General features: G+C 35.7%; 1 protein-coding gene across 1 annotated transcript; it reads left to right on the top strand.

The window, feature by feature from the left end:
• The first annotated feature begins 5,529 nt into the window (after positions 1-5,529).
• Positions 5,530-12,837, top strand: LOC140809096 (probable mitochondrial adenine nucleotide transporter BTL1). The gene is made up of 5 exons (XM_073166580.1): positions 5,530-5,960; positions 6,417-6,511; positions 10,743-11,076; positions 11,623-11,860; positions 12,184-12,837. Exons 1-5 carry the CDS (start codon positions 5,844-5,846, stop codon positions 12,252-12,254), a joined length of 855 nt encoding a protein of 284 aa, XP_073022681.1. The 5' UTR covers positions 5,530-5,843; the 3' UTR covers positions 12,255-12,837.
• The last annotated feature ends 1,183 nt before the right edge of the window (positions 12,838-14,020 follow it).

The raw sequence follows: 14,020 nt of genomic DNA, 5'->3' as shown, positions 1-14,020 counted from the left end.
GACATAAAAACTGAAGCATACTAGAGGATTGTGGCATAACATCATCACTCACAGCAGCCAGTTCTTTTGGAGACAAATTTTCAGCAGAGATTTTGTCTCGCCCTATATACTTTAGAACACTAAGATTTTTGAGACATAATTGCTGAAAAAGAGAGAAAACGGATTACAAACCAAACAACTGTTCTGTGCATATCGGTAAGGATGACTCTACACATTATCGGTGAAAAGAAGGACAAATTACATTCAACACCTCTTTGAAAATTCAAAAAAGAATAAAACCGAACATGTAAAATAATGGTCCTTTTTAAACAGTATTTTTTAAACTCAGGCGTAAATATAAATGGAGGAAATGCATCTGATTTTAAAAATATAGGATTTGAAGAGTGTTCTAAATGGCAGTTGAGTCAGCAGCCTAAACGGTAGACGACCCTCGACTGCCCCGCCTACACGTGAGGCGGCAGTTTTAGGCGGTCCAATCTATACGACGATGGGTAGACGGTTGAAGGCGGTGGGCAGAGGATCGAGGCGGGTGGAGGCGGTGTGCAGGCGGCCAGGTGAGGAAGTCGACATTTTTTAGTTGTAGTAAACAAATTTTAAAAATATAATCAAAGTCAACTAATTTTAAAACTCAAAACCCTAGTTATTTAAATCACACCCTACTTTTTTTTTTTTTTTGGCTTTCATTCCTCACTATCAACCACTAAGCCCACCACACAAACTGTCTGCTACCGTCGCCCGTCGCCAAAAGCTTTAGGTTAGACATTATATATTTATTATTGAACTTACTTTTTTTATATATATAGATAATATTTCAGATTTTGTGATTTCAAAAAGCAAATTTGTTTTTTTCCTTATTATTATTGATTTATTGTTGAATATTAATGGCGAAAAAAGATAAACAACAGGAGTTGGACTTTAAGCCAAAGTCTAATGATGTTGTTTGGAAATATGGGGTGTTGAATAAAGAGAAAAGAGATTGGATCACATGCAAGTTGTGTAAGAAGCTTATTAAAGGAAGAGTTTATAGGATGAAACATCATATTGCGGGTATTTTAGGATAAGTTGAAGCATGTCCTAAAGCATCCGATGAAGACCAAAAAAGAGTGAGAGACTACCTTGAAAATAGCATGAATAAAAAGAGACAAAGGGTAGAAGAACTAAAAGAAGAAAGGGCGGGGGTAAACATTGGTCGTGATGGAGAGGATGATGATTGTCAAGAGGTGGGGGATACTTCAAAAAAGAAGTCAAAAAACCTCGGGCCTATTGATAATTGGACATCCACAATCAATTTAACAAAGGCAAGACAACAAAACATAAATGATGCCTTGAAGTTAAAGTTTACAAATGATGTGTATGAGTATGTTGCTAGATGGATATACGAAACATGGGTTCTTTTACATTCAATTGACAATCTAAGTTTTAGACAACTTGTAGAGGCGATTGGCCAATTCGATCCGGGCTACAACCCTCCAAGTCAATATCTTTTAAGAGACCACTTTTGAAGGAAGTAGTTGAGAGGACCAAATTTTCTCTAAATCAACATGAAGAAGAGTGGATGAAAAATGGATGTTCAATAATGACTGATGCATGGACCGATCGCAAGAGGAGAACATTATGAATATATGTGTTAATTGCAAGATAGGCACTTCGTTCCTTGGTTGTATTGAATAATCCATTGAGGCACACACCGGGGTTTATATCTTTGAGTTTGTTGAAAAATATATCATTGAGATTGGCCCGAAACATGTTGTTTAAGCAGTGATAGACAATGCCACAAACAATATGGCGACGGTGGATTTTGAAGGTTACACAACCTCAAATTTTTTGGACCTCTTGTCTGATTCATACAATCAACCTCATGCTTGAATCAATTGGAAAACTACCCAAGTTTAGCGGAATGATTGAGAAAGCAAAGGCCTTGACCATATTCATCTATGCACATCATAGAAATTTGGTTATTATGAGGAAATATACCAACAAGAGTGATATTTTGAGACCCGGGGTGATTAGATTTGCTGCTTCATTTTTTACTTAGGAAAGTCTCAAAGATAAGAAAGATCAATTGAGACTCATGTTTACATCCTAGGAGTAGAGAAAAACAAAGTTAAGGAGTAGTTTAAAGGGAAAGTGTGGGAGGCGACGGTAACAAATATATCTTTTTGGAATGTGTTTCTTTGGCTTTGAATGTTTTCATTCCTTTAGTGAAAGTTTTACGTCTTGTTGACGGTGACAAGAAGCCCTTAATGGTCATTTTATTGCTTGTTGTTAAACAAGACAAAGAAGATATTGAAAAGTTTTTCAAAAAAGAGGAAATTTTCATCCTTATTTCGAAGACTATTGATGAGAAGTCTAAGGGTAGACTAGATAGTCCTTTGCCATACGCCACTTACTTATTGAATCCGTTTTTTAACTTTAAATATTCAAGCATATCAAATGACACCAATGTTATGAATGAGTTTTTGAATTGTGTTGAGATAATTTTTCTCATTGGCGAGGACATGCAATTTACCATTACTAATGATGACTTGTTGAAGTATAAGATTAAATCTGGAAACTTTGGAAGAAAAATGGCGGTTGCGACATATGAGAAGGTGGATGTGTGCCATGACTTTGACCCGGGTAAATCTTTTTTCCTTTATTTTTAATCATGTTACATGTATTTTTTTTACCCATCTTTGGTTAATTATATTTTTTGTCTCTTTTCTTTTTAAAGTTGGATGGTGGTCCAATTATGATGGTGACACTCCACTTACAAAAAATAGCAATGAGATTTCTCTCTTTGACGAGTAGTTTATCGGGGCGTGAAAGAAATTGGAGTCAATTTGAAGGGGTAAATATTGAGAACTAATTCATAAATTATGTTATCTATCTTTTTTTTTTAATTAATAACAATTGTTTAAAAATTTTAGATACACACTAGGAAGAGGAATATACTTAAAATATCAAGATCGAATGATCTTGTATATATCAAATTCAATACCAAGAAGAAGAGTAAAAGAGAAATGGGTGGAGATTTGCTTCTATCCTCTCAAGCTATTAAAGCTCGCAGTTGGCTTGTTGATGGTGGTGATGAAGATGAGGTTGAGCCGGGTTCAAGACGTACTTGGAGAATGGTAGCGGAGGTCTCGGGAGCGGATGAAGTGCTAAAACCAAGGAGGAGTGCAAGGAACATCTCTATTAGAGAACTTGACAAAGATTTAGATACATTGGAGGAAGAGAATGAAGAAGATGTTGATTTCGAATCCGATGATGTGTGGATTATGAATGTAGTTGATGGTGCATATGTAGATGATTTGGAAGATTAATTATGTTTAGCCTAGTACTTATTCTAATGATGGATTGAAACTTTGAAATTTAAACTTAGTTTTTTAGTAAAAGTAATTATATTACTTTGTTACAATAATAGCATTAATATGATGATGAATCTTATTAATTATTTTGTTAGTTTGCATTTATATACATTATCTAGATGATATTATATTGTATTAAGCTTCACTATGTTTAAACATTATTTAATTATACATTTTACAAAAAAAATAATGACTATTTGTGATTATATTGAATGATTATATATGATTATCTATATATATAAAAAATCACTTAAAAAATTCAACCGTCTAAGCGGCCGAGACGGTAGGCTGCCACTTTGTGTAAGTTTTATATCATAATTTATGATTAAAAAAACTAAAATTACTAAAAAAAGACTAAATTTTCTAAAAGTTGAAAGAGATACAATTAAAACTTAAATTGAACATAGATGACCAAAATAGCAAAACAACACCATATAAAACCAAAATTACAGTTTTTCCTTAAAAACATCACCTCATTACATCAAAATCGTTACATCCATTATTTACCCATTTTATTTCTAAAAACCTAATTTATAAATCTTAGAATAATTTCCCCAAATCGAGATTTATTGACTTGAAACGAATAACAATGAATGAAAACATGGTCGTTAATATAGTATTACAAAAATACTTTTTTTGTAAAAAATTATAAAATAATATGCTTCTTATATTAAAATAATATATTTAACTTTAAATATATATTTTTATAAAGTTCAAATATATTGAATAATTACATAAAATAATATCTTTTTATAAAATCTATTTTTTTAAACTTGATATAGAGATTTATTGTGGAATACATAAAAATATATATCAACCACAATATACATGCATGTAGGGATATTGGAATCAAGCCGCTCGAGAGTTATTTGGAGTTCTGCTTGATAAAAAGCTCGTTTGAGATAGTTTGTTAAGCATATCGAGCCGAGCTTGAGTTTAAGGATATTCGATTCAGAAACTCGCGAACTCGAACTCAATTAGTTTTTTCAGCCATGAATTTTTTTCTTACATTACTATTTTAGTAAAATTTAAGAGATTGAAGTGCTATAAAATGAGAAGCTTACCTCTTAAATTCTAATATTTTAGTTGACATTTTGGCTAAAAATTCTCAACGATATCTAAAACAATATTGTTTAACGAGCTCGAAAATGAGCTATTTTAACGAGCTCGCTTAACAATTCGAGTCGAACCATGCTCGTTTAACACGATAAACGAGCTATTAACGAACCGAGCTCGAGCTATTCGATAGATTAATAATTTTCAAATAATTCGAGCTCGAGCCTAATGATAAAATATCGAATCGTGCTAAAGCCGATCTCATGCCTATATATATCCGAAACAAGCCGAACTCGAGCCTGATATTGTTCGTCTCGGTTCAACTCATTTACATCCCTACATGCATGTACATGGCGACGACACCTTTGTGACTTTCATGTGCGTCATATGAAAATTTAATTTTGTATAGTGGAGTGCAGGATGCATCCATCGTGATGCACCACGTACAACTTGTGTGCTGCAGATTAGTTTAAGATATTCTGGGATGCGGAGTGCACGGTTTAATGGTATTCTTGTTCATCTGTTAACAGTCGAGTGCACATTTCATGCCTAGTACGTTTGTTTGTGGTGGATGCCATTGCCAGCAACAAAACTCTAGAAGGATCTGAAATACAACCAAAGATATTGATGAAGTCCGGATCAGATAGGTTTCATAATTTTTATTGAGGTGTGAATGTCTAGAAATGAACATCTGGAGAGTTGTTCAACACATAACAGTGGAAACTCGATCTGTTAACATGTCAAGATTGAGTTTTGGACCTAATTCAACTCCAAAAGCTTGCACAATTAAGGATGATCCTACATGTCCATATATACAACTCTCATGGATTTTAACCAAATGATGTGGGACAAATAACTATTGAGATTGAGATTTGGGTCTAACTCAACTCAAAAAAGTTAGCTCAAGAGAGAAGATTGGTCAAACTCATATGTGCATATCTCACGGATTTTATCTAACTGACACAGTCACGCTCATGACATATGGACCGTGGAATTTACAAATGACCCAATTATAAACAAAAATAATGAACTAACTATGGACAGTCCAACACATGAACTGGTATATTAACTCAAAGAATTGTTCAAATTATTATATGGAACTCGGGTTTTTATCCGACCGACAACTAATCGACACCAGTAACTTCTCTTTCTTCCACCTTTTGGTTTTTTGGTCGCTCCCCCTTGAATTCTCATGCCCATGTCCATGCCCTACATTTGTACCTTGATTTTTGAATTATTCACATGTTGATTGGATTGTTAACTTTCTCGCATCGGCTGGTTTGAATTGCTTCTTCGATTTTTTAATTGTGATGAAATTCCAGGAGCTAAGCAGTTTATATACTTGCATACCAGACTCTGAGGGCTGCATTTTGAATTCAAGATCCCTCTTTTTGGTTTTTGATGGAATCTGAATTGCAGAGGAAGAGCTAATGCGGGATGGAAGATATATATGGTGTGATTGCGATGCCCAAGGGAGAATTCCAACTCCATCCTCTCTCTCCAAGTTTAAAGCAGCTTCAGTTTGCTGTTCCGGATCTAGGGCGAGCTTTTCAGGTCTTTTTCTCTTCCCCTTTTTTGTTTTCTAATATATGGATTCAATTCTGCTGGACCTACATCGTGTTTAAATTGCTTTGTTACCGCGAAAGGGTCATTTTGGAGATGAGCGGACCATGGGGTTTTGTGGAGTGGCCGAGTCGTGGAGAGGAGGCGAAACATGATGTTAATTTAGAAAACTTGAAAATGCTTTGGCGCTGCTGCTTTTGGGAGTGTGGTGAATGGGTACCTTTAGTCATAAATAATTTCATATATATATGCTATGGAAAATACATTTATTGTAAGTTTTTTTTTTATATCAGAGTATCACTTGTAATTGATTAATACATGGCGTTTTGCTCCAAGGAGCTTCAAGTTTTACGATCAAATATAGTTTGTTTAGTTTACCTTGTAAAGCTTTGAGGGGAGAATTTTTTTTAGCTTTCCTGGAAAAGCAACTCATTTGATTCACTTCAGGATTTTGTGAGAACTAGAGAAGTTGCCGAGTTCCTCAGTGGTGCATTAGCAGGGGCTATGACCAAAGCTGTTCTTGCTCCACTGGAGACTATCAGGTTTGTTGCATCTTATTGCTCGCTGATCTATTTCTCCCAAGTTTTATCTGGTACCTGGTTTATGGCTATGACTAATTGTCTTATTTCCTTATATAATGAATTAATATGAAAGAATCTGCGGATAGTAGTTCCTGTCAAGCTTGTCACTAACTGAAAAACATTGGCACATGATGTAACCCTTTGCTTTGATCGATAACTTTCTAAACAAGAAAGAAGTTTTTAAGTGTTACAAATAATCTCTTTCTATAGACTGGGGGATAAAGAAAGCATTGTGATCTACTTATCTGCTATTTTATAAATTTTTGTCTGCTGTAATATCACAATTTGCTGTGTCAGAATTTGTAGTTTCTTTGACTTGGTTATTGGTGTACATCATGATTTGTGGAATATAAGAGGGAGTGGGTCGGCAGCAAGGAGAGGGTTAATTCGAGCCGTACTAACCAAGGAAAAACCAGATTTAATCCTACTCCAGGAGATTAAAAGATCAACGGTGGATAGGAGATTTATTTCAAGTATTTGGAAATCAAGATTTGTGTAATGGGTTACCCTACCTGCGGAGGGTCGGTCTGGGGGCATTTTGATTATGTGGGATCCAAGGGTTATTGCGGTTAAGGATAATTTGATCGGTGAGTTCTCGGTTTCAATTCTTATTCAAAAGGAAACTCAATCAGAATGGTGGTTCACAGCTATTTATGGACCATGTCAACCAAAATTTAGATCAGATTTTTGGGATGAACTTGCTGGACTGAGTGTCATTTGCGGTCATAGATGGTGCTTGGGGGGAGACTTCAATGTAGTAAGATCAACAGGAGACAAAATCAACAGCTTTTCAACCACGTCGAGTATGGCCTGCTTCGATAATTTGATACAGGAACTGGAATTATGCGATCCGCCTTTGCTGAATGGAAAAATCACTTGGTCCAACCTTCGGAATCCTCCAATTTGTTGCAGGCTGGACAGATTCATGTTTACATCGGGGTGGATGGAGATATTCCCAAACTACAGACAATCAATTTTGCCGAGAATGACATCAGATCATTTTCCCCTCGTTCTTGATTTGACAAAATCAAAATGGGGACCAACACCATTCAGATTTGAAAACGTGTGGTTAACAGATTCGAGATTCAAACAATCGGCACAATTGTGGTGGTCAAATGCAATTTCTCAAGGCTGGCCAGGCTACAGCTTCATGATGAAACTAAAATCAATCAAGGGAGAAGTTAAAAAATGGAACAAAGAGGTGTTTGGCAGGGTGGATATGAATGTAGCAGAATTGTCAAATAAAATCAGCAGAATTGACAAAATGGAGAGTGAGGGGAGGATTTCGGAGGACGTGATCACTGAAAGAAAAGAAACAAGGATGATGTTAGAAAAGGGGATAAGTCGGATGAATCAAATGCATTATCAAAAAAGTAAGATCAAATGGATTAAAGAAGGGGACCAAAATACAAAATTTTTCCATTCTTTACTAAGCTACCGTAAAAGCAAATGCACCATTGAAAAAATGGAACGCAATGATGGTTCCATTACAACAAGCGAGGAAGAAATTGTTTCAATCATCTTAGATTACTTCACCAAATTGTACAGTTGCTCGGCACATGCAAGTTGGGGAATTGAAGGAGTGGAATGGTGCCCAATTGAAGAACAGATGAGTAGAGAGTTAGAAATAAAATTCACGGAGGAAGAAGTCAAGAAAGCAGTTTTTCAATGCGATGGAGGAAAGAGTCCGGGGCCGGATGGATTTACTTTAGCGTTCTTTCAGGAGTGTTGGGACTCCATTAAGATGGATCTTATGATGGTATTTGAGGATTTCTTCCAAAGTGGGATTATAAATAGAGCAACGAATGAGACTTACATTTGCTTGATTAGGAAGAAAGCTGATTCATTTAAAGTCAAGGATTACAGGCCGATAAGTCTTATAACCAGTTTATACAAGATTATTGCAAAAGTCTTGACAGCTAGATTGAAGAAGGTGATAGCTGATACAATATCGAATTCACAAAATGCATTTGTTGAAGGCAGGCAGATTCTAGACTGCGGATTAATTGCTAATGAGCTGTTAGAAGAAGGGAGGAAAAAGAGGAAAAAAGGATGGGTGTTGAAATTGGATTTTGAGAAGGCATATGACAATGTGAGTTGGGAATTCTTGGACTTCGTTTTGCTGAAAAAAGGATTTGGAAGAAGATGGAGATCATGGATGCAAGGCTGTATTTCGAATGTAACATTCTCGATCATGATTAATGGGCGGCCGAGAGGAAAAATAAGGGCTTCCAAGGGCATACGTCAAGGAGATCCTCTATCTCCTTTTCTTTTCAATTTGGTCGTCGATGTGTTAGCAAGGCTGATTGACAAAGCCAGAGAGTGTAATCTTGTAAGGGGAATAGAGGTTGGTACCGAAAGGATCGAGATCTCACACATCCAATTTGCTGATGACACACTATTCTTCGGAAAGGAAGATGATCACATAGAGTTCATGGTTCAAGTGGTTAATTCTTTTTGTGAAATGTCCGGACTAAAAATCAATTGGGAGAAAAGTGCGTTGTTAGGAATCAATCGTGACCAAAGAGAAGTTGAAAGATTGGCACAACACCTAGGGTGCAGTGAGGAAAATTGGCCAATTATTTACCTGGGAGTACCGTTGGGTGGAAATCCGTTGAGAGCATCGTTTTGGGAACCCGTTGTTGCTAAGATGAAAAACAAATTGAGTTCGTGGAAGAAAGCTTTTCTGTCAAAAGGGGGAAGATTGACATTGATTTTGTCGGTTTTGAATTCCATTCCGATATACTATATGTCTTTATTTAAGATCCCCAAAAGTATAGCCGATTCAATGGATAAGATCTCGAGGAATTTTCTTTGGGATGGAGCGGATGGAGATGATCACATGCATTTAGTTTCATGGGAACAGGTCTGCCGACCGAAGGAGAAAGGGGGTTTGGGAGTGGGCAAAATTGGTTTAAAAAATAAGGCCTTGCTTGGGAAATGGTGGTGGAGATTTTTCCACGAAGAAGGAACATTGTGGAGGAGAGTAATTGTTAGCAGATATGGGTTACAAGAGAATGGTTGGGATGCGGGGTTAGCAAGAAATGTGACTTTTAGATGCCCGTGGAAGTTTATTTCCAGAATATACCCGACTTTTAAACAGAAGGTCTCTATTAAAGTTAGAGGAGGGAATAAGGTGAGATTCTGGGAGGATAGATGGTGGGGGGATTCCTCGTTTAAAGATTGTTTTCCTGCTTTGTTTCAGCTTTCACAGATACACAATTTGCCAATTTCATATTTTACCATTTTCGATCCAATCTCATTAAATCATTCTTGGGATTTCCAGTTTAGAAGAGGGTTGAGAGATGTAGAGATTGATCAGATGTCGGAGCTATTAGGTATCTTAGAATCGGTGAGGTTAGTGGAAGGGGTAGATGATTCGATTGAGTGGTCTGGGGATTCTTCGGGTATTTTCTCTGTCAGTTCATTTTACGATTCTTTCTTTCCTCATACCTTATTTCCTACTTTCTCCCTGTATGATTCTATCTGGAAAACACCGGTCCCAATCAAGATTAAGATATTCTCATGGACAGCTTCTTTGGGTAAGCTTCCGACCTCGGAGATGATTCAAAAAAGATGCCCAGGCATTGCACTTTGCCCCAGCCGCTGTGCCTTATGCAGAAATGAAGTAGAAACTCAAGACCACATCTTCATCCACTGCTCATTCACGACAAATTTATGGGCTCGAGCGTTACAAGAACTTCAATTGGTTTGGGTTATACCGAGGTCAACGAAGGATTTATTACAAATGGATTTGGGACGGCTTACTGGGACTAGAGGTAGAATTTTTTGGCAAGTAGCGGTTCTTTGTGTTTGCTGGACTGTTTGGTTGGAAAGAAACAGAAGAATCTTTGAAGACATTGAGGACAAGACCGACAGTTGTTGGGAGAAGATCAAGATTAACGTTGCCATGTGGATTGGAAACCATAAAGATTTCTCGAATGTATCAGCTTTAGATTTGATAAGACATTGGGAATATGTGTATCACTGAACTAGTTTACCATTTGTTGCAACTCTAAGACAGTGAACTTCTAGTCCACTGATGTACTTTTCAGCAAGTTATATTAAATAAAAAATATCGTTTACTATAAAAAAAAAATTAGTTGTTATTGCTGGTTTATGAGTGTAAATTTGATTTTTTTTTTTTTTTTTTTACTTTTTCACGTCTAATGTGAGTATTTGAAATCTGCAGGACAAGAATGGTGGTTGGAGTCGGGTCTAAAAACATTTATGGTAGTTTTATGCAGATAATTGAACAGCAGGGGTGGCAAGGACTATGGGCTGGAAATGCTATAAATATGCTTCGCATAGTTCCAACCCAGGCAATTGAGCTTGGAACTTTTGAATATATCAAGAGGGCAATGACATTAGCGCAAGAGAATCGAAATCAAACTGAAAGCCCGAAGTTGCAGATTGGTTCGATTAGCCTCAGATTTTCTCTGTCATGGCTCTCTCCCATAGCCGTGGCTGGTGCTGCTGCTGGAATTGTTAGCACCCTTGTGTGTCATCCTCTTGAAGTTTTAAAGGTATGTGTGCAGGTAGATTTGTCTCTTTGGAGACTGAAGAAAATGAGGATAGTGAAGTACATTAAAATGTACAACGTGGATTCCTTTCCAGACAACACACACGCTGATTCCCACCAATGCTCAAAATGTTGAACTTTAATATATACTTCTCCAATAAATTTCTTTCTTTCTTTCTGTTTTTTCCTTTTTCTATCTCATATTTATCTATTTCCTTTAGTTCCTTATTAGAGCAATTATGATCTGGAAGTCTATCTAGGGCAAGTGTTCAAATCTATCATGACATAGCCTTGAGGTGCTCTACAGATCTCACTATAATCTAAAATACTTCTTGTGACTATGAATTGATGCAAAAAACTATTTTCTTGTGCAACGTGATGAGATGAATTACTCTATTCCAACGCACACTGGCAACCATTTTTAACAAACATCCTGCTACATCTCTCATCTTCTTTATATTATCACCAGTGAAAATTTTCATTTGTCTTACTGTTATTATTGAGTAGGTTCTAATCTTCATTATCTGATTGCGTTCCCTATCTAATGTAGGATAGATTGACTGTAAGTCCTGAGGTAGATCCTAATCTAAGTATTGCAATGCACAAAATTTATAAAGATGGCGGAGTTCGGGCATTCTACTCTGGGATTTCACCCACATTGATTGGCATGCTCCCTTACAGCACATGCTACTATTTCATGTACGAGACAATGAAAAAATCATATTGCTTAGCGCAGAAAAAGGAATCTTTAACTCGAACAGAAATGCTCTTAGTTGGTGCTCTTTCTGGTATAACTTTTATATCAATGTTTCAATGTGTTCTTGTATTGTCCTACTATCAGTGGAGTTTCATTATAAGGATACCTATTTCTAATCACCTTTTAATATGACAATCTACACATGGGTTGAACAGCAATTTTGGCTGCAAAAGAGAAAAATACATGTTGTGGTGGTTCGAACCTTGTCTGATAACCGCGAGTCTATTATGAAAATTGGAAAGCATCAAATTTATTCTCGTGGTTTTCAGAATTCACAAAGTCAGCAATTTTAAGAACTAGGAAGTACATTGAGTAGAATATTGTGGTTATAAGCTAGTGCTTAACATGTTTCAGGCTTGACGGCTAGCACGATTAGTTATCCTTTGGAGGTTGCAAGAAAACAGCTGATGGTTGGAGCTATATGAGGTAAATGCCCACCCCACATGGCAGCTGCACTCGCACAAGTTGTCAGAGAGGAAGGGCTGATGGGGCTTTACAGAGGCTGGGCAGCTAGTTGTTTGAAAGTCATGCCCTCTTCTGGTATCACCTGGATGTGCTATGAAGCTTGGAAAGATATATTGCTAGGTCGTTAGTGACTAGGAGGCACAATCTTCTTAGTTTCAAACCATTTTTGAAGGGGTTTCAATGGGCGATCTGGAGAACCACTTGTTTCAGGCCATGTATACCTTTTTGTAATTGTGGGAAGGCTCTGGCTGACTTTTGTTCTTATATCAGTGGTGCACTGGTGGCAAAGATAATAGATGAACCCAATCATTATTATAATTTTGGAAAATATTCCAGTTGATCTACACTTATTGGGTGCATAGAATTTTCTTCTACCCCAAAACAGCCTTTAGTTTATTTTTTCCCTTGATGTTCATTTGGTGGATTCTTACTCCAGAGCTATCCACGCATGCTCATGTTGTAAATGTTGTAACCCCATGGAGAAACTCGGTATTACTCCAAGAATCTGAACATGTCCGAAGTGGAATTGTGTTGCTGTTTTTGATGTTGGATGTTTCTGTAAAAATATTAATTTCGTTTACATCTCTCTCTCTCGTCCGGACAAGAGTTCGACTCTATCCTGTTCAAATGTCATTCATAAGCTCGACTCATATTGGCTATGGCCCAACAATTTACACTCGAAGTGTCTCCTAATCAACTCTTACCACATATCAATAGCTAAATTATATGCCATTCATTTCTTGAAATGTTGGCAGTCGTTGAATGAGTTTCAAGGAAGTTGTGAATACCAAAGTCGTTGAATGAGTTTCAAGGAAGTTGTGAATACCAATGTCCAATGTTCTACCACTTGAAATGGGGAAAAAAAAAAAAAAAAAGGTTGACGACGGGAAGAAAAAGTTTTTGGGTCAATGCATTTCCGTGGTGAGGTAGAAACAAGGGAAATGAATATAATAATGACATGACAAACTAAAAACAATACAAAAATAAATAAAATTAGTATACAATTCGGAGCTCAAACAAGGTGTCTACTCTCGATCAAGAGAGACTACAGTTTTGTATTGGGGATTTTAAGGCAATTTACCCATTATTTTCATTAATTTAACAATCTCTGCATAACTTTTTGGATTCGCCGGTGGATTTGCACTATTTTCTTTTTCTCTTTATGTTTTTAAACAAAAATAATAGAAAATAATATTTAATTTGATAACAAATAAAGTGATAAAAATAACAATACACATGAAAAAATAAAAAAATAAGATTATAATCCAGATTTTCGTTGGTAATAAAAATAATGATGATGATATAATAAATTAACAACGACAGTAATAAATGACATACTATATAAATTCAAATTTGGTTTAACTTGAAAACAGTTCTACGGTCAGCGACGGTCAAACAGAAAAATTGTTATATTATATAAAAAAATGATTAATATAATAAATAATATATTTAAATTATAAAGATTTTAAATATGTATATAAATAATAAAAATATATAGTTCTCCTAAACATACGTATAATAAATTAAAACTTAAATAACCATATATGTATATGTATATATATATATATATATATATATATATATATATATATATATATATATATATATATATATATATATATATATATATATATATATATATATATTCAAAATATCAATTATAGTTATATATTTTTTAAAATAAAAAACAATAAGTTAAATAAATTATATTATCAACCGGGTTAGA

The sequence above is a fragment of the Primulina eburnea genome, chromosome 13, assembly GCF_022965805.1.
Source record: "Primulina eburnea isolate SZY01 chromosome 13, ASM2296580v1, whole genome shotgun sequence".
Taxonomy (NCBI): domain Eukaryota; kingdom Viridiplantae; phylum Streptophyta; class Magnoliopsida; order Lamiales; family Gesneriaceae; genus Primulina; species Primulina eburnea.
Note: the sequence above shows the minus strand (reverse complement) of the source record. Positions and strands in the feature narration are given on the sequence as shown.

Coding starts and splice junctions, on each gene's coding strand:
- LOC140809096 (XM_073166580.1), top strand. CDS start 5,844: ATGGAAGATATATATGGTGTGATTGCGATGCCCAAGGGAGAATTCCAA. Junction 5,961..6,416: donor ATCTAGGGCGAGCTTTTCAG/GTCTTTTTCTCT, acceptor GATTCACTTCAG/GATTTTGTGAGAACTAGAGA. Junction 11,077..11,622: donor ATCCTCTTGAAGTTTTAAAG/GTATGTGTGCAG, acceptor TATCTAATGTAG/GATAGATTGACTGTAAGTCC.